Below are 27488 nucleotides of genomic sequence, written 5' to 3'. Positions count from 1 at the left end.
AGCATATTAACAGTACCTGTCAAACATTAGTACTATGGACCGAGTTCGATAATATAAAACTCCTGCTCCAGAGACTACAAGTGGAATTTATTCAAGCTGCTTCAGGCCTCCAGTAATTCTTGAAGTGGTCTCACGCTAGGTGATGAAATTCATCCATCACCTAAAGGCAAACATCTGCCAGTTGAGGTTTGAACCTATAGCCTGCTAATAGGAGAACAAAGACAATTCACTTGATTATGCAAGCTTTCTACTCTTCAAGAAATGTATCATGGTCATATTTTGAAGTCTTCTGTATACAACCAACTCATTATAGAAAATTCCTAGGGACCATAGGCATAGTTAGTTGTAATGGACAGTTTGAATTTTCTATAGTGAATTTTCTGTAGTATAGCATTGTGCCTTGGACCTTTGGGATTTTTCAGTAATTTATGGTGAGGGTGTTTGTTATAATAGTTTGCCACAGTGAGAGTTGTCTAACAAAAATATACATACAGTACCTTTTAAATTTTATGTTTTAGGTTGCTTAAGGGTAAAAAAATAAATAAATAACTTGCCAAAAAATTGTAACTTGTTTGACAAACAAACAAAACCAACCTTCTTTGTCAAAGATTACAAATTTAGTTTTTACTGCTCTCATTTGTACATATAATCATTTCAGATGAGAACACTTTGTTCTGATCCAAACCCAGCTTTCTTCTTCATCAAAACAATCTTTTTCTTAAACTTAAAGCAAAAAGATAAATAAACTTGTCTTACTCAGCAGTTTAGTATAAATCTTGCCATAATTTACACTGCTTCAGAAAATATCCATCAAGGAAAAACTTGAACATAGAAATTTGTTGACAGTTTGTCTGAACAAGCCTTCCATTTGATGAAACTGTTCTTATTTCTGCTTCCAGAATACTGTTTCCTCCTTGTCTCCAGTATATGTAATACACATTTTGTCTTGAAATGTGCAAACATTACATTATCAAAATCATTAAAGAAGAAAGTATAATGTTCTTTCTTTCTCTCTCTCTCTCTCAACCAGTTATAATGTACCTCCAATTCAAAATATGGACAGCAATAGTAATTCAGTAAAACTGCAGTTTTTGTTTAAAACAATATTTGGAAGCCTTCATTTAAATTTATATCTAGTTGTTCACCATTGAAAGAAACACTTGCAGGTAAAAATGTTGGTCTCTCTTTCCCATCTCTTAACTTTTACCAGTTCCTCTTGTGGAGGTGTGTGTGTGTGTGGGGGTGGACTGTTCTGTTCAAATCCCAATCATTTCACTTTCACAGCTGCTGAAATGAATTTCACTGAGAAGCCTGCACATTCACTTACTTGCTACAAACCAGTAGTTTTTTATGAAGTTCTCCTTCAATAAGTAGGAAAACAACATATAAAGTAAATTTTAACATAAAAAAAAAATTATTATACAATTTTTAGTCTGTTAAAGTAAAAGATGACAATTTCTTGATACCTGCTAAAGTGAAAATTAGTATAGTTCTTGAAATTGAAAACTCTCAACTCTCTATGTTTAGGGATCCATCAACATGACTAAAGTTCATTAACATTGACACTTTATAAAAGATATTTAGGTTACAAAAACTGTTTGAACAAAGAACTTTAAATCTTACAAAATGATTTTATTTTCATAAAAGAGCATGTATTACTGTAAATGGGAAGGGAGGTAATAATAACTCTAATTATATATTAAAATCTGTTTTTCAAGGCCCATCTAATTTTTTGATTGTTGTCCTTTATGTTTTTCAGAAAATATAAAGGCATGAAGACATTGAAGTCAGATCAGATCTGACCTCACCGTCTTGATCATATAAATGGTATTTAAGTTACCTCAGCAGAAAAATAATTGCCATTGCTTCCATTTCAGTCACTGACTAATTGAGCAGGGCTACTTAGTTTCCTTCTGAGGAAAGCTGTTTGACTATGCAGCCATACAGTCAGACTCATACAGCAATACAGATGGTCAAATGGTACAGCTGCTGAAATGTAAAATTTTTTTCCTGGCCTTGGTAAAGTTAAGAGTGGAGGACTGATAAGAGGCTTGCATCAGATGATAAAAAGCCTTCTGATCCTTAACCCTCACCCCTCCTACTTAAATCTCACTCCTTTTTTTTTTAATGAGAGCTGTCAAAAGATATACAGAGCAGTTTGAGATTAACTTATGATAAAAAAAATATATTGACCCATCAGATGCATTTTTCCCATTGGCTCTAATTCCATTTTGATCTACACTGGTTTCCATAAATTAAGGAACTGGTTTCCATAAAGAGGTCAGAATGAGATTGTCAAAGTGCTTCAATAAGGAATGTGATCACCTCTCCACAACAATTTATTGCTCCCAACAGTGTTTCATACTATTTATAATTGTGTCCAGGAGCTCAGTTGATAATAACAAACATTGCTCCTGCAAAGCTCTCCTAAGTCCTTCAAGGTTCTAGGGAGGAAGGTTGAGTGCAGCAACACATCTACCTAGAGCATCTCAGGCATGCACAGTAAGATTAGGAGACCTGGCTTGTCAGTTCACATGCATCACTCTTCTTGAAGTTATTGGTCTGAGAGCTTCCTCGATAATGACAAGCCTTATTATGCTTGTCATTATAATGTCTTCTCTATCGCACATGCATTCTGATAGGGTCTAGGACTTTGTTTCTGAGTTGCAGCATTCATGGTTCTGCTAGGAAACACATACAGGTTGATGTGCCCACTCAATGAGATGCCTCCCTATACCATCACACTATTACCACCACCACCACCATAAGTGTACTTTCACAGATATTAGAGGGATGATAATATATTCCTGGGGCTGTTTTGGTCAGATCATGCCTGGTATTGCTTTGTAGAGCAAAACAGGACTTAAAACAGGACTTGTTTGTAAACAGTACTGACCCCCCCCCCCCCATTGGTCTTGGGTTCAATTGACGTGGAGCCTGTCCAATTCAAATGTGTCTCCTGTGATGTGAGGATTGGGGATATGCAGAATATTAGTTGCCTACACCTTCGTGAGGCCTTCTGTGTCCAGTGGAAGCAGATACCAATGTTTCTGTAACCAATGCAAGGTCAGATCAAATCTTATTCAGGGTAGCACTCTTGTTTCAAGCAGATAATCAGGGATATCGGTCACTCCAGGATGCTGTTTGTGTTGGAATTGGTTCCGCAGTCTGTGAATCACAGAATGGCTCAATGCAACTATCTGGCTACCACTGCCTGACTTTGGTTGGTCCTCTAATCTTATGATGGCTTGCCACCTAATTTCATCAAATGTCAAGAATACTCTAGACATGAAATAGAAAAACTACTCCAAAATGCCCATTTTTATGACGTGGCTCATTTGTATATACTGCTGACAGCAGTACTCATTTGTATGTAATAACCAGACTTAGTGTCACTTTTTACATGTTGTATCTGACTTTCAGATGTTTTATTTCTTTACTTTTTTCCCAGAGCTATCATGTTTTTTCTCTTTGTTCCTTAATTTATAGAAACCAGTTTATAATGTGACCAAGATACAAAACTTCATTGAAGAATAACTAGCCCTTTGAAGTTTTTAACTTACTTGCTTGGTACAGCTTAGAAATAACTGATTTTTAACTACTTGTAGTAACTATCAGTGCTAGAAAAACAAGTAATCTTAAATGCAAATTACTTCCCTCTCCCAACATATCAGAAATCCATATTCATTAGTGCCTGAAAGGGCTGAGTTGAATTTTGTGTGTCTTGGGGCATTCTTGTTAACTCGTATCTAGCCTTTGCCACATGGTGTTATAAAAGCAAAATGGATCTTGTAAAAGTTGCTGTTCAAATCTATCTTTGCAAAAAAAAAAAAAAAAAACTAGTTTCATGTGTTCCTCAAACACCTTTGTGAATTTTCCAGAGATTAGGACCTACATCCAATTTATTGGAAAATTCCTGTAACATGAGATTTTAATATTACATTATCAACAGCCTTTCTCTTTCCCCAGCAAATCTCTCCCTTAATTTTGACTTGAGAATAAGCAATAACTGATTATCTGACCACTTACCAAGAGACTTGTTTCTGCAGTTTGTTTCAAAAAATACCTCAATGTTTTCCTTGGATTTACCATTAAAAGTATTTATTAATCTTTCTAGATTAGTAAGTTTTGAAAATGGTTTATTTTGTAGAGATGGAACAAAATCATCCATGTTTCATTAGCTATTTAGAATAAAATCTTGAAATACATTTTACAATAAATAAAATTGGAAAGGAAAGCTGAAAAGAAGAAAAAATAATAAAATACGGAATAATAATAATAAAACACTATTGTATTTATCCTTAATTTTTGTTTTTTTTTAAATTTGCCACATTAACTGCATCATTTTGCTTGCAGAAATTTTTTCTTCTTCTAAACATCATTGGATTAGGAGAGTTCCTCAAAATTAAGTCTCAACCTAGGTATAAAAAAAATATTCAAACCAACTTCTTTACTGCTATTAAGGCTTGTACCATGAGTATTATTTTTAAGTAGCTAATCAAAAGTCATGAAAGGTTTTGAAAAGAATACAGAAAATAAATATCATCAAGACAAAAAAAAAAGTTTTGGAGATTATAAAGAACACTTAGAAATGGAGGAAAAGCATCACACAAGCAATCAGAACTTATAAAGATAAGTATATTTTGCACGTCTCAAGCAAGCACTTGTTAAACGTTTATAAATGAGGCAAAAAAAAACAACAATGTAACATCAATATGAAAATATCCATGAGGAATGCAATCATGAGTACATATCAGTGCTAGAATCAGATGGATGGAGAGAGAGGCAACCTGAAATGGAAAAAGGCTAATGGAGTAGATAATATTCAACCTCAGATGCTGGCATATTGTGATGATAACATAAAGGTTTTGCAGTAGCTATACCTCATAATCAAAAAAAAAACATTGCTCACAAGGTCAAATCATAGATGAGTGCAAGAGCTTTCGTTATTATTATTATAAGACCTCCAGTGAGTTGAAGACTTATTGAGAGAAACCATACATCACGCATACCAGTTGTAAAACCTTCTCTTAAACTCGTTCACAATAGATGCACTCACCACTTCGACAGGAAACTTCCACTCACTCACTGCATTGTGAGATAAATCTAGTTCTCACCCCTTTCTTCTTAATTTACACACACAAACTTTACTTCCATGGGCATTCCCTTGTTCTCTAACCATCTTCCACATAACAGAACATTTCATCAACTGATATCTTATAATACCTTTCCAGAAGTTTATGGACTTATCATATAACTCCTTTCCACCAGTGTCAGCAGTCTGCACACTCTCAGTCTGTCCTCATAATCCACATTCTATAATCTTGATATCATCTTTGCAGACTTTCCACAGCTTCTTCATCCCCTCAAAACCCACAAGATGAAATATGTACACAGTAGTCCAGGTGTGGTTTGTATCAAGGCCTTGTAAAGAGGCAAAATGACTTCCTTATCCTTACATGTCAGTGTTCACTTCAACTTTGCAATTATCCTGAGTTTCAAAGGTAACATAACAAAAATTTGAAATTTTTCTTATGTTACCTTTGAATTTCAAATTTCTATCCACTGTCATTCTAAGATTCCTAGCCTCATCAGTTTTTCCAAGCATAACCCCACCAATATAATATGCTGCTGGATATCTCATCATGCCAAAGTGCATAACTGTACACTTACTAACATTGAATTGATAGTCATTATCATTTGCCGACACCTTCGGTCTATTCAAATAATTCTGTGAGTATTGTATATTGGCACTATCCCTGATTGCCCTGCTTATCCTTGCATCATCAGCAAACAATTGAGCATCTTCTATCAAGTCCTTCCCAATATCATTAATATATAATTTGAACAATGATCCAATATACACTTTCTAATACCTATCTGTTGGCCACCCAATTATGCAAGTCTGTAATTTATATTCAAATCTCATGTTTTCCAGTTTATGCCACTGCCTTTCATGTCATAGCATCATAGTGTATCCATTCCCTTTATTGAACTCAGCCATCACATTATCATAAAATAAGAGCAGATTGCTTAGACATGCCCTCCATTTAGTAAACCTATGCTGTTCCTTTCAAAGCATAACTTGCCTGTCAACCAATTTCTGTATGTTTGTTCTTGTCTGTCTTATATTCTGTCAACCAATTTCTGTATGTTTGGTCTTACCAATTTCTCTAATTTCTTTACAACCACTCCAGATATACTGATTGGTTGATAGACACATCATTCTTTGCACCATCCTTTTGCAATGGGATGTCATAACTTCTTTCCATTCCTGTGGGATCTTTCTTGAGCTAAGACTCGAACTATACAAACATATGAAGGGCCTAGCCACTTTGTATGAGCAGTCCTATAGCACACGTGCTTGATATCCCACCTGTCCCTATTACCAAAATCTTATTCAGTTTATACAACAGCTCTAGAATCTCTATCTATTTAATGCAGTGGTAGATGAGCACTTGATAGATCTTAGTGGGGTGAGTACTTATTATTTGAACAATTGCATCTGGTTCTGACACAAGGGGTGTACCACCTTCATTCAGTAAAGTTATTCTTCACATTCACTTTTTACTTGCATAGAAATAAAATTCTTCTGGGTTGCCTTTAGCCTGCCTAGACAATTTCTTTTAGTACTGAGCTTTCTATACAATACATTAACTTTTCTGGTCTGTACGTATATATTTCATAACCCCTCTCACCCTTATTCTTACAATATTCCTTCCACATCATCCTCTTCTTATGTTCTTTGAACTCTGGAGACCCAGAGTTCAAAGCTTCCCATTCACCAACTGAGACTATAGGACAGCATTCTCCTAAGTTTGTCAAATTTTCAGCTTTGTAGTTAAGCATGTGATTTGTTCTAAATTATAATTCTGGTGTTTAGACTTATATGTTGATTCTCCAGCATCGTATATTTTAAGGAAATTAATAATGTAGACTTGATAATAACTAAAAATATTTAATTATTATTTCCTGTATTTTTGCCAAAGGTAAATTGGCATCTTCAGGGATTAACCACCTTCCCGGCCATTATGGATCAAATACACATCCACTTCGTATCCATCATATATTTCAATGGTATTACAATTTTTATATGCACTTCACATCCATGGTAACCTGGACGTATATATACGTCTTGGCCAGTAACGTGGTTAATGCACTGGTATTAAACACATTCACGCAGGCACACTTCAGTAACAAAGATGAAAATAGGAGAGAGAGACAGGAAGACCTAAAGTCCTATAATTACAACACCTATTGACTTTGTTGGGTGTTCTTGGTAGTTAGGAAGATTGTCTGCGGATGAAGGTTTCCCTTATGAGGGGTAGTCTGATACAACCGTATAAAGTTGTATCAGACTACCCCTGATTCTGTGTTTAGCTAGTTTGTAGGTAGGTGAGTCTATACCATCTACAAGTGGGCATAGAGGTACATCCTCTTTAGGTTGTGATAGTTGGTAAGAGTGCAGCAGATTTGAGGAAAAGTCTCTTGAACTTAAATTTGCTTCAGTGGAGTAAGGTGGCTTTTTCCCCACTGGATCCTCGGGTATTCAGGGCATGGCCTGCTAATCCTGAGCAGCTGTAGTGGTGGAATCGGATGTAATCCTGGTGTTCTGATATGCCGATGTTGGCTGTCCTACCTGTTTTATCCATAATAAGAAGGGTTGCAGCTGCAGAGTACCTGATACACTCCAGGTAATTCCAGAGATTGTAGCTGATCTTTGGGGAAATAGATAAGGGCTGCTAGCTTTTTTTTTTGGTTTATAGATGGTCACAAGATTGCGCTTTTTTAATGTCTTGGCCACCTTTTTTGAGTCACCATGGATATAGGTGATGGATTTGCTGTAATCTGTTTAGAAGGATGTTTTTTATTTGGTGGGAAGTGTAGCCATTGGCCAAAAAAAGTGTTTTTGTGGGTGAGTTCTGTGTTGGGTGCAATGTTATCTGAGCAAATTAATTATACACAGTGAACTAAGGTATTTATAGTTTCGAATTGTTGGGAGAGGGGGGATGATGTGACTATTGATGGATGCATCTACCTGTGTGGGGGGTTTCTGTAGACTGTGAAGGTCATCCATTTGGTTGTCTTGTAACTAGGGTGTCTATGAAGGGCAGACTGTTGTTACTTATTTCTGTTGTGAATTGGGATAAGAAAGTGTGTGAGAGGTGTCCTGGCAATGTGGCTAAATTGCAAACAAATAGTGGGTTTAAAGGGGGGGGGGTGATTTTGAGCATTCTTTTCAAATGTCTCGTTAGCCAAGGGGTGGAAAGAGAGGGGGGCCCCATGGCTGTACCCTTGATTTGTTTGTAGACTTTTCCTTGCCAGACAAAATAGCCCAAGTTCATAATGAACTGAAACAGGACTGAGATATTGAGAGGAAATTCTGCTTGGATAAGTGCCAAGGTATTCCTTAAGTGGGACATTTGGGAATAAGGAAGGGACATCGAAACTGACCATTAAGTCATTGTGGCAGAGAGCGAGGTCTTGTATACCGGACTTAATTAAATAATTAGAATGGGCTGAGTTTTTGATGTGTGAAGGTATTGCCAGTAGTACAGGAAAGCACTTTGGCTAAATGTGTTTAGCTAGTTTGTAGGTAGGTGAGTCTATACCAACTAAAACTGGGCATAGAGGTACATCCATTTTATGGATTTTTGGAAGTCCATAAATATGGGGTGGAGGTGGGGGTCTGGAATTGTAGAGTTTTAGTTTGTTGGTCAAACATTTTTTAGTAGTCTATGAATGGTAGTAATCTGTGTGTGGATGAGATCATAATTTGATAGATCACAATATACTGGCAACATACCTTCACACATAAAAAAAACTCAGCATACTTTAAAGCCAGTGCCTTACACTCTAAAACAATGACATAACCTTTGAAGAAAAACCCTTAAACTCTATCCCACTTAAACCCACTGTCTGGCCCTTCTACATCTAAGAAATAACAAAACTAAGAGATAACAAAAAATAATCCTGAAAGTGGATCAGTCTTTAAGAAGGGGGGGGGGTCATTTTTTAAAAAATATAATCTGTTTGGTTAAAATGACAGCAGCATTGCCCTTGTTTGCTTTCAGGGTTATTATTTTTTTTGTTATCTCTTAGTTTTGTTATTTCTTAGATGTAGAAGGGCCAGACAGTGGGTTTATGTGGGATAGAGTTTAAGGGTTTTCTTCAAAGGTTATGTCATTGTTTTAGAGTGCAAGGTACTGACTTTAAAGTATGCTGAGTTTTTTATGTGTGTAGGTATGTTGCCAGTATATTGTGAGCACCTTTGACTAATTTGCATGTGGGTGAATCAATGCTGTCTACAATGGAATGTAATTACACATTTGTTTATGGAACTCATCTGGTTCTACATTACAGCCACTCAAGACTTGCTGACCATGTATTGGACAACCACCACAGGATATGCTGGTAGAAGGCCACTCTATTACACTGCAGAAAATACAAATGTGATAGGCTATTACTTGAATCTGCCTCAGACCCGAAAACTTTCCATACCTCAATAAATTTGGATGCATGAGACTGCCCCAAATTTGGGAAGCACTCATCCTCAGATCTTCAGCCCAATGGCCAAGACCATCCAATCTAGCCCACTAAGGCACCATTTAGAACTCTAGGCCACATACTTGGGTTACTTTTTCTTCAGCCTCATTTGCTCAGTGTTAGTGCCATGTGCACATATCATTGTTTTTTGTGATTCCTGATGATGGGAATGTAATATTGCTGATATTATAGGAAAGTATTAATTAAAGTTATTATAATTAATATTTTAGTATACATTGTTATTTCTTGAATAATAACAGTTATGAGTAATCAACATATAAGCATATCTACCAGATTTTAGAGACAATAGTTGGAGTGGGCCTGTAAGCAGTATCATCAGTTAACATATAGAGGAATTTCTCTACTGAATGTTTCAAGCAAGCTTTATGCAAAGCATATATGAGAAGATGCTAAGAACATTGTAGCAGAGATATTTGGAAAAGAAAAAGCTGAATTCAGACCAAATAGTGCTCATTGGGATCTGATATTTACTTTATTACAAATGGTTGAGAAAAAATGGAATATAACATGAATATGTATGGATATTTTTTGTATATCTGAAAAAAAACATGGCAAGGGGTGCCAAGAAAAAAGTTGTTTTTTCTATCTTTTGTGATCACATGAAGAAAAATGGTGTTAACCTGATAATAAAATTGGCAACTCAACCCATTAGTTCATGAAAATAATCTTTAAATATATTTGTTACAGTCCTTTAGGACTCTTTAACTAAATTGAATAACTGCCATAGCAAATTTGATATGAAAATCAGCAATAAAAAGACCACAAAAAAAAAAAAAACTATGAAAATAGGTAGGAACATGAAAACATCAGCTGTAGAGCAATGGAGAACATATAGAATTATAAAATATTTCAACTGTTTAGACACAATTTTTTAGTTATGATTGGCAAATTAAATATGGAAACAGAGCATAGAATAAGCAAAGGTGATTCTGTGGGGACCCAGTTAAATAAATTTATGTGGAATAATAGTGAAATTAGTCAAAACACTCAACTAACTATTGATAGCTGGAATCCTGTGTGTGCGTGCGTACGTGCCTTGAATTCTTTGAGTACTGAAATGAAATTCAGCTAGAGTGTATACATATCTTTTATGAACCTTCAGTTTGACATGGTTCCAACTGCACTGTTTTAGCACTATTATTACTGTATAGTGTTTATTATTATTTTTTTAAAAAAAAACATATTTTATACCTTCAACTTGGATATAACCTATCTATAAATTTATTTCTTTAATTAATTTTTATTTTGAGGCATTTCACATATTAGCAAATGTTATTAATTTTGAAAATCTTGTCAAGTTTTTAACTGATATCCCTTTCAAGTTTCTCAAATTATCTATCCAGAACTGAAGAACTTGATTAAGGTTTAATTTTTCTAAAATGTTATCCAGACAAATTATCATTAATTAATTATATAGATATGACCTCTTGATTAGAAATATTGAAATGAATGCCTTTGTGTCCCCTATCTAACTTCATGCTAAAATAGACATATATATATCAAAGCAAAATTTTTTGCTTTTAGATATACCCTTGAATATATTGTTTTCTTTTTAGCTGGATTTCTTCATCGTTCACATCCTAACAAGATTGATCTGAATGTAGTTCGTTTGTGTTTCCAAGTATTTATTGAAGGACACGAGAAGGGGAGGTATACTGTACCCTTGGCACCAGTAGTAAGTCAGCCAATATATGATAAAAGTAAGGAAATAAGTGTTTTGTATATTTAAAGCTACTATTAATCTTGTAGAAAACATGTCTTAAAAAATAAGTTTTTTTGTATATTATATATAATTTACACCATATATTTTCACTCAAAATGCCAGTTAGAGCATTAAAATACTTAAAATATTACCATTATTACACATTCATGGAGTCGGCCGACTCATCATGGGAGGTTCATTCAACTGACAACATATTTATCATATTGAATCTTAAATCTTGAACACTCCTTGAATTAACAACACATTGTAAACCAGGCATGGGCAACCTTTCCTAGTTCAGAGGCCAAATTATCATTCTGTCTCTGATTCAAGGGCTGGACCAAATTATTAAATAAAATAAATTAATATTAAATGAATTAAAACAAGTTGCTACTTCATATTTCATTTATTTATAATATAATGCTTTGGTATAAAGCTCTACATAAATTTTATAATACAATGAACGACATAACAATTTAACGTGAAGATTGGCCTTGTGCTTCAACTACGAGACTATCAATATTGACATTAATATTACTTAAGGATAATCACACAGAATTTTCGAGGTTTTTGTCCATTATTCTTGTCCGAATTTTTGATTTATTGTATTTCATCCTCGATAAAAAAACTGTTTACACATATATGCGCTGCGGAAAAGACAAATGATTTTTCTTGAAAAGGTGCATAAATTTGTATATTTTTCTTCCACCAAATAAATTTATAAAAATCTGTCAAAGCAATGTTGTTAAATTGTGTTTTTAGCACTAAATCCACCTGAAGCTCAATAAGTTCCATCTGTAAGTTTTCTGGCACATTATTTACATCAGCATCCATCGGACGAGCAAATATAGTGAATCTGGAGTCTTTGTTTTTGAAGTCAGCAAACCTTGTATCAAATTGCTCTATTAGTGCCTTCAGTTCATCTCCATAACAATTATAAGGGATATTTTTATGAGTTGCTAGAGTAGGAAAATGATAACAATTTTTAGCTCTTATCTGACTTTCCAACAATCTTAGTTTATTACAAAAAGCTTTGACATGTCCATGCAGTTCATGAACCAATTGTCCTTGTTTTTGCAATTTAAGATTCGGTTCATTTAGGTATCCGGTGACATCTACAAGAAATGCTAAATCAAACACCCACTCATCATCTTTTACTTGGTTAATTGTGTTTCCTTTTATGTCCATAAAATCTGCTATGTCTTGTCTCAGATCATAAAATAGTTTTAACATTTTATCTTTACTCAACCACCTCACTTCACAATAATAAGACACATCTTCATAATCCGAAAATAGATCTGCCAAATACTCCTTAAATTGGCAGTGATTAAGTGCACATGACTTAATAAAGTTAATACTGGCTACTACAACTTCCTTAACATTTGTGAATTTAATCGATTTTGCACACAGATTTTGTTGGTGGATAATGCAGTGAAAATTTGTTAAATTTTCTGGATGGATCTGTAGTTCTATTGCTCTTTCATGAACCATTCCAATAAATCCCTTCTGTGCACCAACCATTGCAGGGGCTCCATCAGTGCATATGCCAGATAGTGAACTCCATTTAAGCCCAAATCTCTCGATGACTGTGTTGACTGTTTCAAATATATCTTCACCAGTGGTTGTTCCTTTTAACGGCCGAAGCGCCAATAATTCTTCTGTGATGTTGAAATCCACATCAACTCCTCGAATAAATATTGCTAGTTGTGCTGTATCGGAGGCATCGGTGCTGTCATCCAAAGCAATTGAAAATGCTTCCAATCTAGCAATCTTCTCTTTTAAACTTTTTTTGATATCATCAGCCATAATTTCTATTCATCGGACAACAGTACGTCTCGATAAACAAATATTCTTGAAGTCTTTTTTTCTTTTCAGGACATATGACACATGCAACATCCAGCAGACATTCTTTGATAAATTCTCCTTCACCAAATGACTTAGAATGCTTAGCAATTTTTTCGCTTACCACAAAGCTGGCTTTGACAATGCTGTGGTGCTGCATTCTTTGCTTGTTGAACATTTGCTGCTGGGTATCCAAGTTTTTCTTCAACTTCTGTATTTCATCTTTTCGTAGTTGTCCATCAATTTTTGGGTGATCTGCATATCTCGAAGTAAAGTGTCTCTTCAAGTTGTATTCTTTGTTGACGGATACGGATTCGTTGCACAGCAAACATACAGGCAAACCTTTATCCAGAATAAAATAATAATCCTCTGTCCAGTTGTCTTGAAATTGATAATTCTCTGCATCTACTTTTCTTTTTTTTGCAATAACCCCTGACATTGTTCAAAATTTATAAACGATATTCAGAACTGTCAAACAAAATGTCTTCTACACTGCAGGCACTGAACAGAACACAACATCAACGCAGGAACAGAACATAACATCAGTGCAGGCGCTGAACAAAGCACAACACCAATGCAAGTACCGAACTGACACGTTGTAACACGTTCACACACGCTGCTAGTCAAAGTGAGAAAGAGACCTTGGTTGGAGAAAACATAGTGTGTTGGTGCAAGTCATATGACGTCAGCTTAATGTGAGTTAGTAGAACACACCATGTTTTCTCTCACCATGAATCAGACAAACTTCGCTGAAAAAAAATTTGCTGGATCCAGGCCGGGGATTGCCCATATGTGTTGTAAACGGTTGCTGTTTGTTTCTATTTATATACGTTATTCTAATTGGCAGTGTGCTCTTTCTCTCTCATAACCTTTCTTGCTTGTATTATTGCGTGCTATGTTTATCTACCTTTCGCACTACAAGTTTTATGCCTATGAATACTAGAAAATTTATTATTTTTTTTTATGACTGCGCCACTAATATCTTTTAATTGGCATAAAACTTAGTAATATGGCCGGTTGATTTCTCTCTCTCTTTCTCTAACACAAATTCCTTCAGTAAAATTTTACACAAACAGTTGTGGTTCTATTTTGTACTTAACTTTACGCTTTGGCTATCTCACTTAGTTTCCCGGTCATAAATCCGATATTTTTAGTTGTAACAGTGTAGTTGTAAATAAACAATCAGGCAGCACTCTTTTAACAAATAATTAAAACACATTTACATTAATATGAAATATACATGAATTAAACAATAGGGATCCATCTAAAAAAATCTTTAGCATAAATTAGAACCCTTTTACTTCAACACTAAATAATCTCTTTAACTCAAAAACTTATTTAATCTCTGTTTACAAATTCAACTTATTAAACTTCTAGTTTACTCCCAAAGAGGTTAGCTAACTCTCTGTTAAGTTATTTTTACAAATTTGATATCAACTTCTAACATGCCAATTGACTCTCTTGTGGACACTTCTTATTACTATTAAACTAATTCTTAACAGTCCATCTACAACATATTATAAGAAGAAATGTACAAAAGGATGGAACTTACAAAGGCTCTGTATTGCACATTCAGTCAAAAGTCTTGCACAAAAAGTTCTATGGCAATTCTTTCATCTCAGATCTCAAGCTTCCTCAGGAATGTCTAACATCAGCAGTATCTCATCGGTAAAATAGTGGGCTGTGGACTGCGACCTGTGGTACTCTTACAGCTCCAGCAAAAGGTTGTTCTCCCCTGGTGAAAAACTTCCAAGCGAAGCTGCTTTGGGTATTTATATCAGCTTTTCTCCTCTAGCTTGGGCTCGCCGTAATGCCTGGATAACTGGCTCCTCTATCTGCCGTCTCCAATAGCTCTAAATGCCACCTCCAATAACTGAAATTGCTGCCAACTCTCTCTTTTGACTGCCAAAATGGGTTCCTTCTCTCTTCGGCAAATCGAAGCTCTCTCTCTCTTTCTCTGGTGGTGACTGGAAGCCCCTATTGCTGGGCTCTTTCCCTTTTTATTACGCCTTCTCTCAGAACTCGCATGAAGGGTTGTGACCCCCTAAGAATTCGGCATGACTCTTTCATCTTCTTTTAAGTTCAACCCACTCTTTGTTCTCTTCTGTGCACTCTTTTGATCGTAAATTGCCGGCTAGCAGAAAGTTGTTTGAACCTTTTGGATCTCTCAGGCACTGACTTTGGATGTCTTTACATGCAGAGCTTGTAAGCAACTTTCTCTTATACAAAAATCATAAACAACCTTTCTTATGCTCTCATAGAGAGCTATTACATAAAGTTCCAGTGGCAAAATATTGCCTTTGTTTTTAACATTCTAAAATATTCTTGTTAAAGGAGTAAATACAGTTAATTTCCATAGGGTTATTTACAATAATATCTAGCACAAATTATACAGAGACAAACACAGTTATTTTTGCAACATTCTCATGGGACTTGACCCCTGTAAAAATCGATGTAAAGTACTTTGGTATTTTAAAGCTACATAGAGTTTTTATAACATTCTGGTAATGTGTTCAATTCACTGACAATTCTCCATGTAAAAAATCTGCTCCTCACACCCCCTCCTCACCACACTTTTACACAACTTCCAGGAATGACCTGTAGTTTTTCCCTTCTCACCTTCTACTCTTTTTATAATCACCTCTGAATTAATCTGATAAAATCCTCTCACTAACTTAAATGTCTCTATCATATTACCTCTCTTCCTGCTATTCACCAAGCTCTGTAATCCACATTTCTTCAACCTCTCTCCATAGCTAGAATTCCAAAGTCCCAATATTGTCTTAGTCACTCATCTCTGGACCCTCTCCAATGTCTCCACATCACATTGAAAACCAGGTGACCAGATCTGAGCACAGTAGTCCAGGTGTGGTCTGACCAGTGCCTTATACAGTGGCACAACCACTTCCTTATCCTTGCATGTTAGAGTTTCTTATCATAGCAGCACTACAACGTGCAGCCTTTGCAACACTAGCAATGTGCCCTCTAAACTTCAGTCTACTATCCACCATCACTCCCAAATCTCTAATCTCATCCACTTCCTGCAGTATGACACCATTGATATAGTACACAGCCTTATATTTCTGCACTCCAAAATGCAACACCTTGCACTTATTGATATTAAAACTACAACCCCACTCTTTTGTCCAAGTAACAAGTCTATTCAAATCTTCCTGAAGGAAATTAACATCAGCAGTGCTACTTATAATTCTTCCCAACTTTGCATCATCAGCAAACAACTGAAGAACCCATCAATCCACATGATATATTGTTTACAAACAAGTTAAACAGCATGGGCCCAAGAACAGAATCCTGGGGCATACCACTGGTTACTCTCCATTTTTGAGACACTGTTCCATCATACATAACCTGCTGGTATCGTTCTTAGAGCCAATCTCTGATTCATCTAACCAATATACTATCTATTCCTATCCTCTGCAGCTTGTACACTAACTTATCATGTGGTAATTTATCAACTGCTTTTGCAAAGTCCAAGAATATTACTATATATCAGTGATTTTCAACCGGTGTACCGCGAGAGGTCTTCAGGTGTACCACGAGATTTATGAAAACAAATTAATTGAAAGAAATAATGTTGTAATTTTCCCATTTATTTATTAGTGTCTGGTCTTCCCTCTTCTTGTGTGTGTAAATCAATTAAAATTATGCCTATTTTTTGGCAGATCATCAAAAAAATTAAAAGAATATATTTTTAGTGTGCCGCAGAATTTTAATAATTAGTCTAGGTGTGCTGTATTATGGAAAAGGTTGAAAATCATTACTATATATGATTCTCCCTTATCTAACACACTTGTTACCTTAGCGTAAAATGCAAGTAAATTGCTAAGACAGGAAGTTCCCTTTACAAATCCATAGTAACCATCATAAAGAATGCTATGTCCATCAACCCAATCCTGTATTCTATTCCTTACCAATTTCTCCAACACCTTGACCACAACCACAGTTATATAGACTGGCCTATAGTTGGAGACCTCTGTCTTAAAACCATGCTTGTGGAGTGGTACTATGTACTTGCAGTACATAGGAACTCTATGTACTGCAAGACTTTCATTAAATAACCAGGTCAGGGGCAAAGCCAACTGTGGTGCACATTCCTTAAGGAATACATGCTGACATATCATCCATTCCCACAGCCTTATTTACATCTAACCCAACCAACATCTGATACACCTGTGTTTCTTTCCGTTCCAGTTCTCCTAACCTGCCTCTCTTCTGTATATTCTACCACATCATTTACACCAGTATGATATAGGCTGATAAAGTGCTGTTAGTCAGCTGCCGTGACTATCCACCAGTGTTAACCTGCTATAATTATTCTTCCTCTTGCTTGCCTTGTAGCAGAAAAATTCCCTTGAGTTAACCTTGGCCTGACCAGCTAATCTCCTCTCATACTGCACTTTTTTTTTTTCTTTACCATGCTCGTCACCTTTGTAGCCTGCGCTTTATACTTTTCATGGGTCTGATCACCACCAACTACCTTGTACCTCCTCCCTAACATTTTCTTTTCCAAACACAGCTTGCTTGTTTTTATTGCTCATCCATTTCACTCCTACTCTATTTACTCACTTAACTCTTGTATGCAGTCATACATTGCTTTTGTCAGATACTGCCTTGTGAGTATCTGACAAAATACTCGCATTTCTCCTGAAAGCACACTCTCTCTCTCTCTCTCTCTCTCTCTCTCCATCTACTTTTAATATCCTCAAAATAGCTGTTGAATACATCAAACAGAAAATCAATCACTTGAAGTAAACTTTTCTTATTTAATATGCTTTAATTTTAAATTTGAAGTATGGTGTTTATGCAGATGTTCTGAAATCACTCTTGTTATTCCTTTATAAAAAAAAAAAAAAAAAGTGATCTTTAGTTAAAATTTATACTACACTGGCATACTCCGATCATATAGCACATCAGGTTCTGGACCACTGTCTTATAGCGAATCACTGCTTTTTCTTTTTTTTTAATTTATAAATGCATGTAATGATTTAATAACATTTTTAAGCAATCATATTGATGCATAAATGATAAAGCATTTATTTACATCAGATGTGCAAACAAAAAAGTTATTTTGAATAATTTTGCTTAAAGGGAAACTATAGTATTAATTGGAGTAGTACTTTTCACTTCAACAAGAACTTTATCTTTATTTTCAACAACTATAACAACACCAGTGAGATGTAAGTTTAGATTGCGGCCTCTTTCAATGTTCAATACACATAGTCATTAAATTCAATAATTTTAATCTTAGCATGCAATGTAAAATAGGTTTACTCATCTTCTTTTCACTGGAGCAACAGCACCCTTACTTTGAATTTTATGTGCTATTATTAACAACAACAAAATAAAATACTAGTATAAACGGTTTATAATTTCAGTTTTCATATGTAGCAAACAGCTACATCATAAATAAACAGAGTTCACAAATACTGCACAGCATTGGATTCAGATGGCAGTGTCGTGTCACTCAAACCATCTTATGAGCAAATGCAGCAGCACATAAATGGGCTTCACTTCTAACTGAAAAGCATTATATCAGCAGATCATCATAAGGCAGGGTGTACTTTGATAGAGTATGAATATGAGGACAGTGCACCAGTTCACAGTGTCTTGTCAAAAACAGTTTTTGCCGTCAAAGCCATCATAAAAACCTTGTTTTCCAGACCTGTCTCCAAACAGCATTTAAACTCATTCTGAAAGTGAAAGGCGTTTTGAAATAACGGATTGCAGTATCAAAAATCACTAAGCTGTGATGGGACCTATATTATTGCATTTAGCTTACATGATAAATTTTCACATACCTTTGACAAGCTTCTAGGAAATTAGCTTTCATGATGCAGGACTGTCCTTAGTTATGCCAATAATAGTGCCTTCATGGTTTGATTTTTCATATAATATTCCACTTCAATCCTCACAAGTGTTCATTCAAGTTTTGATTGTGTTCTGAGCTGACCAGTCCGTTACTGGAGCACATTATCGGAGGTAGAGAAAAAGGCTTGTCTGTGATGAGTGAGAATTCTTAGTTGACCAATAAAAAATCCAGAGGGGGGGGGGGGGAAGTCTGAGTTTAATAATCTGTTTTATATATGAAATGCCAGTTCTATTTCATGTGATATGTCAAATACTTATCTGGAATTTTACTTATCATACCTGTTGGGGTATGTTCATCATTACAAATGTCCATTTTGTTGATTGTAAAAGGATAGAATATGCATTCACCGTTTTATCTTTAGACAGCTCTCATACCTCAAAGTAACCAAGTAATCATGACATAATCAAATGTTCTGATATGTACTCTTTGAGTGGGGGGGGGGTATAGGATATCATGGTAGTACTGCATGAAAAGTTTACATCATTACTAACTTCCTAAAGGCAGTTTCCTCCAAATTAATCTATTATTTGTGTATGCAAAGTGAGGAGTCGAAGTATGTGTCAGGTTGTGAGACAGTTATGGTTGAAGAAAGCCAGAATGCGAGTGAAAATAGTGGCTTGATAGGGAATTGCGGTGTACAAGATGGCAATGTGAGCAGTGATCTAAGAAAGAGCGAGAGCAATTATACAGAAAGAGAAAATGGTTTGAATGATAAAAAAAATGAGGAATTATTTGTAGGAAGTGAGATTGCTAGGTTGCGCGCAGTGATACAAATGCGCAGCGGCAATTAGAGCACCTGCAAAACTCTTTCCAGAGTGATTCGGCTAACGTAAATAAACAGCGTGGGAGAGTTTCCGAAATGAAGGAAAGAGTGTTGTATGGTGACTCGTTATTAAGAGGAGTAATAGATGGGAGTGTAACTAAATCGTACTTACCGGGTGAGAAATTTAAGGATGTGAGAGTATTAGAGTGCAAAAACAGAGGGTGAAAGAATTAATAATTGTGGCGGGTACAAATGAATTGAAAGGTGATAAATTTTTTATGAGAGAGGACTTGAAAGTATTGTTAAAGGTAGCGAAAGAAAAGAGTGACAGAGTTAGAATGGTGAGTCTGTTACCACGGTATGACAGAGAGGAGTTTAGAAGGAGGGCCATGATCGCAAATGACATTATGCGCAGGTTATGCGGACGGTGTGGTGTGGAATTCGTGGACGTGTGGAATGAGTTTGATGGGCGAAAGGACTTGTACAAGATGGATGGCCTGCATTTGAATGGACTTGGTGTGCGGAGACTGGAAAAAGTGTTGCTGAATGAAGTGAAAATGGATGTGCAGAACCAGGGAAACTAGAACTACCAAGGAGGGGGGGAAGTGGATATCCAGACATCAGTGAGACAGTTGAGTGTAAAAATGTATATAATGTACCTGAGCCAGCACTAAGGACAAAAAATGGGAATGGGACATTTAGAATAACGCATCAAGATAGGGATGGGACAAAGGGATCACTGCAATTCATGTATACTAATGCCAGGAGTATTAGGAACAAGAAGGAAGAATTTTTGGCCTTGATTGGCTCTTCCTGGCCACAGGTTATTGGCATTAGTGAAACATGGCTGACGGAAGATGATATAGTTAGTGGGATAGAATGTGTAGGTTATAGTATGTTTAGGAGGGACAGAGAGAATAAAATCGGGGGAGGGGTGTTATTGATGATAGCTGATGAACTGCAGCCAAGGAGAATTGAAGTATTGCAGGATAGTGAAAGGAGCTCATTTGAGGCTATTTGGTGTGAGATTGACACTGGCAGAATAAAATATACAGTTGGGTGCTGCTATAGACCAGGTGATGGAATAGATGGTGGAGATGGTATGCATAAACAAATTGATGAAATGAGTGGAAGGAGGGTAATTATTATGGGGGATTTCAACTATGGTAACATTGATTGGAAGGAGGAGAGGACACATGTGAGGAAGGAAATGGATTTTATTCAATTATTAAGGGATAACTATCTGAAACAGCATGTAATTGAAAATACTCGGGGTGTGAGAGTGCTTGACCTGGTAATTGCATCTCAAAATTTGACTGTAATGAATATGACCATGTTGCCACCTATTGGTGAGAGTGATCATAAGGTCTTGACCTGGGAGGTGGCTAAAGGTGTGCAATTTGTGATTAAGACAGGGTATATGTGGAATTACCGTGCTGGCAAGTATGACAAGCTTAGGAGATTGCTTGGATCAGTGCCATGGCATGTACAACTGCAAGGGCTGGACGTCGATAGAGCATGGGAAGTGGTCAAAGAGCATTTACAGGAGGTTATGGCTGATTGTATACCTAAGGTCCGAATAGTGAAACAAGTAGGGGTTAAATGGATGAATAACACCATTAAGCTTGAGCTGCAAAAAAAGAAACAACTATGGAGGGAATTTAAAGAAAGGGGTGACCTGCAGGCACACAAACGGTATAAAGTGCAGGCCAGATAGGTAACGAGTGTGGTAAAAACAGCAAAAGCCGATTATGAAAGGAAACTAGCTATGCAAGCAAAAGAGAATCCCAAACAGTTCTTTCAATATGCTGCAAGCAAGGAAAAAACTGTACATGGCAAAATGATTTTAAGGAATAACGATGGTAAAGAGTTCACTGAGCCAGTCGATATAGTGGAGTTACTGAGCGTGCACTTTGCAAAAGTATATCATCCAGGTGGTGATGTTGAAAAAATGAAGGAACCATTAGTTTATACGGGAATTGTGATGAATGAAGTGGAGGTGAATAGTCTATTACAGAACCTTAATGTGAATACATCTGTGGGATTGGATGGTATACCGGCACGGGTCTTGCATGAAGCGGCTAAGGAATTATCAGTGCCCTTGACCATGTTGTTTAATCTGAGTCTCGGGTCTGACTTAGTCCCGAAGGCGTGGAAAGAGGGGAAAATAGTTTCACTGCATAAAGGAGGATCCAAGACTATGGTTGCAAATTACCGACCGATCAGCATATCAGGAGTCGTTGTCAAGGTCTTGGAGAAAGTAGTCAAGGGAAAAATACAGGAATGGATTGATGAAAATGAGATACTGTACAGAGGACAGCATGGCTTTGTGAAGGGTAGATCATGCCTCAGTAACTTGTTCAAGTTTTATAACAAGGTGACGGCTGAACTGGATAAGGGAAATGGGTTTACAGTGATACTGCTGGACCTGGCAAAGGCATTTGACAGGATACCACATGGAATTCTAATCCGTAAACTACAACATATGGGAATGGATATAGGGTTGGTGAGATGGATAGCTGGGTGGTTGATGGAGAGATATCAAAGAGTAGTTTATTCAGGAGTAGAGTCCAAAAGACGGCCAGTGACTAGTGGTGTGCCACAGGGTTCTGTTCTTGGACCACTGCTGTTTAATCTGTTCATTAACGATATAGGGAAGGGTCTAAGTGGGACAGTTCATTTGTTCGCTGATGATGCAAAGTTGGGTAGGGCGATAGTGAATGCAGAAGATGTCAAAGTCTTGCAAGATGACTTAGATCGATTGGAGTTCTGGACTAAGGAGAATGGATGTCAATTTAATGTGACAAAATGTAAGGTTATGCATTTCGGAGTGAAAAGATTAGTAGCAGTATACCACATTGGTGGAACTGTACTCCAAGAGATTGATGAGGCCAGGGACTTGGGAGTGTTGGTGGATAGGGAGATGAAGTTTAGGGGGCACATTGCGAAAGTAGCTAAATCAGCCCATCAACTCACTTGGTTGTTGAAAAATACCTTGACGAGCAGAGACAAGCAAGTTATTGTACCTCTGTACCGAGCCCTGATAAGACCTCATCTCGACTACTGTGCCCAGATTTGGTCACCTCGGTTCCTTCTTGATGGGGAGGAGGTGGAGAGGATCCAGAGGCAAGTGACTAAGATGATAGCAGGTCTATGGAATGAACCATATGAGAACAGGTTGAAGATTTGTGGGTTGCAGAAACTAGTTGATAGGCGGAAAAGGGGAGATATGATTGAGACATTCAAATTGCTAAAAGGATTCTATAGGATTAATTCAGAGGATATTTTTGAGGTCAGGACTGGTGGTGGGAGAACTAGGGGACACCCATGGAAGCTGGGCAAGAGCGTGGTTAGCAGGGGTGTTAGAGCTGGATTCATTACTTTTAGAGTGGTAAATGAGTGGAATAAGCTGCCAGAGTCTGTTGTGGGTGCTATGACAGTGAGCGAGTTCAAGGCAAGGTATGATAGATACTGTGAGAATGTTGAACAGTTGTGTGAACATGATGTTTAGGGCCTCCCTCGATGAGTCCAAGGACTCCCTGGAGTAGCCCGTAGTAATAATAATAATAATCTGTTAGAATTCAGTTTTATATTCTGGTCTTCTAAAGCTCTTCTTACTGCATCAATCCTCCTAGATCTCAGTCTTCCTCTGGGAATTTTTCCTGCCTTTATGGTATAGGGAGAAGAAATGCTTATACTAACCTTCCCTCTCCCACTCTGTTTAAGTGACCATACCTGAGATTAACTCCACTCACACATTCTTAAATGTCAACAATGTCGAGTTCACTTCCTAAATCTTTCTAAGAACTTTCATATCTGTTGGGTCACTTGATCAAATGTTTTATTTTTAACCCACCTCTCAGATCCCTAAGTTAAAATTGGTTTGAACACTGTCTTGTACAGCTAGTTTAATGTTTTGATTAATTTTTCTCTTATTCCATATAAATTTATTCAGTTAACTTTCTACCATATCAGCTTTGCTAATTGTGTTGTCTTGTTTCCATATTAATTTGTCATATTCACTCAAAATTGTGCCTAAATTGAAAGTTTTTCTAGGCTCTCCATTCAGGATGCAGTTGATATTTTCAATGTGTCTGCCTATTTCCATTGCCTTTTCTTTTTATTGCTGATTTTCATACCAAATTTATTACAGTAGTTATTCAGTTTAGTTAAGGACTGTAGACTTTTACTGGATTTATTTAGGGTCTAACATCATCTACATAAAATAAAGAGCTAAGATTTTTCAATTTTGATATCAGGTTTAATGCCACTTGCCATTATGTGCTCCATATATATGATGAATAACAGTGGAGATAATGTGCGCCTATGTGTTACATGATTTATGTACAAACCATCTTTCTTTTAGTTATGTCATTTTTTCCCCAAAAATAGGAAGTAGGTGAAGTTGTTCAGTCCTTACTTTTTTTTTTTTTTTTTTTTGGAGACTGGTAGCCAGCCAATCTCCACCTTTTGCTGTCACTGATAGGCAGCACAAGCCTACCTATCAATGATTTCATAGGTATCTGGAAAGTATGGCAGTACAACTGCTGCCATCTCGTGTTCTCTCGCCCCTAACAACAGTATGTTATTGTCTGAAATAGTGTGGAAGTCCCTCTAGTCAATGACTAGAAGAAAATCAAACTTATGTTTTTTTGGCACATCTAGCTCTGTGGAAACAACTGTCATTTTTGCATTTTAGTTAACTAAATTACAGCCGCTTGTACTTTAGTTAGTTATTCACATGTGACATTATTTTGATGCTGTATGATCACTCCTATACCTCACGGGTGTTGGGAGTGAAGCCTTCTGCTAGAAAAAGTGGTAAGGTCACAGATGCCCTTTCCACAAAGCGTTAGTATGACAATTGCAAACATCCATGCCCCCGTCAGTATTCATACCTGCACCCTATTGGCTGGAGAGCAGATATACTAGCTGCTCAGCCAAGCAGACTGGTACCTGTACTTTGTGATATCTAATACTTGTAAGGACTTTTATTATTTAATCATTCAAGTGATTTTCTATTTATTTATTTATATTTTATTTTTTTTCATTAGAGACAGTATCTGATCTGACTATTATAAAATTGAGTCATTATTCATCTCCTGTGTCTGGTGGTATGGAAATAATATTACTATGTGATCAAGTTTCCAAAGGTAAGAGATTCAAATATATTGTTGTTTACATGTTAAACTTAATTAGAGCTTGTTATACGTGTGCACAAGAGCCTCCGTAGCTCAGTCAGTATAGATAAAACCATTTGGTCAGAAAGACCCAAGTCTTTCCAACCAAAGTTCCCCTCCCTCTTTCTCCCATTTCCTTTTTCAGGGGATGGGAGAAAAGGGGAGGGAAACCCCCCCATACGAAAACAAAATGTGTGCACATATCATTGTAATGGTGTTGCTTGGTTTGTAATACTTGAGTGCTGTGTATTGATTGGTGGGGAAAGTGGAAGAAATTAAAGGAACTGATTTGTTATTAAGCTTGAATTTATACAGGTAGCACTATTTTGAAAATGTCAAGGAAGACTATTCCAAAGTAGACTGAAAGGAAATTAATCAATTGGAAAAAAATTTATTTTCTTTGAACTGTGAAAGCAGAGCAGTATAACTGCACTGTCAATTTTTTTTAATTAAAATGCAACAGCTGTAAAAAAAAATCTAATTTTGAAAGGATCAAATGCAAAATATTTGCTTACTGTTCTGTTATTAACACAAGGATCGATTGACATACCAATGACTATACTTGGTATGGTCATACCAAGGCATTTGGTATGTCAAGGCAATTGGGGTGCAACTTTTGTCCATTCATGTTTTCATTCCCTTTCACATCTAGATGGTACTATTGTAACATCACCCAAAGACATGGTTGACCTAGTATCTTCATTCTTCTCTGACTCCTGCACGAAAGACCATACTAGATTACCTTTATTTACCAAGAACTGCTTATTAAAGGAGGGGAGATATTGCCATCCCTAATCTTTTGTTAGAAAGAAATTAGAAGGATCCAAATAGCTTAGAATAGCTATTCCTTAGACAAGCCTTAGTTTTTCATCATACAAAACAGGCAACACCTAGAAAAACACATTGAATTTATTACAGAATGGTCTCTTAGTCTTAGTTGCTTTGTTCATAATTCAAATCAAACACAACAACAACAAACATTTGTGTTAAAAATGCTCCAGTATTAACATTATCCTTTATTGGCTTGTCAATCTTTCCTCCTATACTGTCATTTACTCTATAGTGTGGTAACAAGCCTATGTTCAATCCATTCCGAAAAAATGATAAAAGTCAATCATCAAAACTACAATTCATTTGCATTTACTTGCTGATCGATCAGTAATGCCATATTAGAATTTGAATTAATGAGAGCAGGTCATATTAAGTATAGGAGAAAGAGAGTGGATAAAAGTACAGTCTCTGGGATACTCCAGCAATGGTGAGAAAGTCAGAGGAGACAAAGCCATCAACTATGACATGTGAACAAACCAGTAGAAAGCCAGCAACCCATATGCAAAGGATAGAAGATAAAGCATAAAATTGGAGTTTACCGAACAAGAATCTGGTGCCAAAGCAGATTTTTACATACCACTTCACACCATCATCTATTACAAAAGATAGGCATAATTAGGCAAAATGCCCTAGAAATGTTAAAAGCAAGTGGCTTTCTCCAAATCAGCCAGTGGTTTGCGTTTAAAGGTGGTGGTTAGGAGACTGTCTACAAATCAAGAGTGTTGAAATCCATATAGCTGGTCACTAATTAGCTTATAGGCCTCTAGTTGTTGAAGAAGTTACCTGTTTTATGCTTTATCTTCTATCGTTTGCATACGAGTTGCCGGCTTTCTACTGGTTTGTTCATGTGTCATAGTCGATGGCCTTGTCTCCTAAATTTTCTCACCATTGCTGGAGTATCCCAGAGACTGTGTACTTTTACCCACTCTCTTTCTCCTGTACTTGATATGACCTGCTCTCATTAATTCAAATTCTAATATGACATTTCTGATGAGCAGGGATTTCTCTTTTTCATTTGAGAAACTTTGTAGTCCACAATCATTAGAAACTTTAGGATCTTGTGTAACTTGATATCTTAAACTGTGATCTCTTTGTTGGGCAATGATAACCTAGTGAACCTCAGTGCTATTCTTGCTCACAAGAAAGATACCATATCACATCCTGTACTATTGATAATACCTTAATCATCAAATATAATCAGATTTCTCTTTTCCAGCATTTCCTGGCACAAACACATTTGAGCCATAATTTATCCAGTTTTCAATAAGGTGTAGTTTTCTGCTCAACATATTAACTTCTAATATGTGCTAACTCTGCAAATATTCCAAATTCTGCAGTCTTAGAATACTGCTTACAAATAAAATAAACAAATATAACCCTACAAGTTTTGTAATCATCAGACTTTTATCATCAAGAGAAGTAGCAAAAGTTATATACAAAAAAAGACTAGAAACAATTAACATAGATGTTATCAGAACTTTACAGTTGGCACATACAACTAACCTGTATAAAAAATGTTCTCTATATGGGAAGGGGAGCTGAAAAGTTCTGATAAACACGTAGAACAAAAGAAGATATTAGCCGCTGTAGCACAATTGGAAGAATAGTGTGGAACATTGCGCTCTTCGATTGGAAAAGACCTGGGTTAGATCTTCATTGTGATGAGGGGAATCTTTATATGGGCTTTTTAGTTGAAGGTGAGTTAGCTGATCT

The 27488-nt window shown here is 36.3% G+C and overlaps 1 protein-coding gene across 3 annotated transcripts in view; it reads left to right on the top strand.

Annotated features, from left to right (window-relative positions):
- LOC150101719 (embryonic polarity protein dorsal-like) overlaps positions 1-27488 on the top strand; it is a 103986-nt gene that overhangs the window by 35072 nt on the left and 41426 nt on the right. For all 3 annotated transcript variants that reach the window (XM_090399987.1, XM_090399985.1, XM_090399986.1), the window contains 2 exons: positions 11124-11267; positions 24819-24917. In XM_090399987.1, coding sequence (XP_090256113.1) covers positions 11124-11267; positions 24819-24917 — 243 coding nt within the window. The remainder of the gene's footprint in view (positions 1-11123; positions 11268-24818; positions 24918-27488) is intronic.

The sequence above is a fragment of the Typopeltis vanoorti genome, chromosome 11 (assembly GCF_054136105.1).
Source record: "Typopeltis vanoorti isolate ZY-2024b chromosome 11, IOZ_Tvanoo_1.0, whole genome shotgun sequence".
NCBI lineage: Eukaryota > Metazoa > Arthropoda > Arachnida > Uropygi > Thelyphonidae > Typopeltis > Typopeltis vanoorti.
Note: the sequence above shows the minus strand (reverse complement) of the source record. Positions and strands in the feature narration are given on the sequence as shown.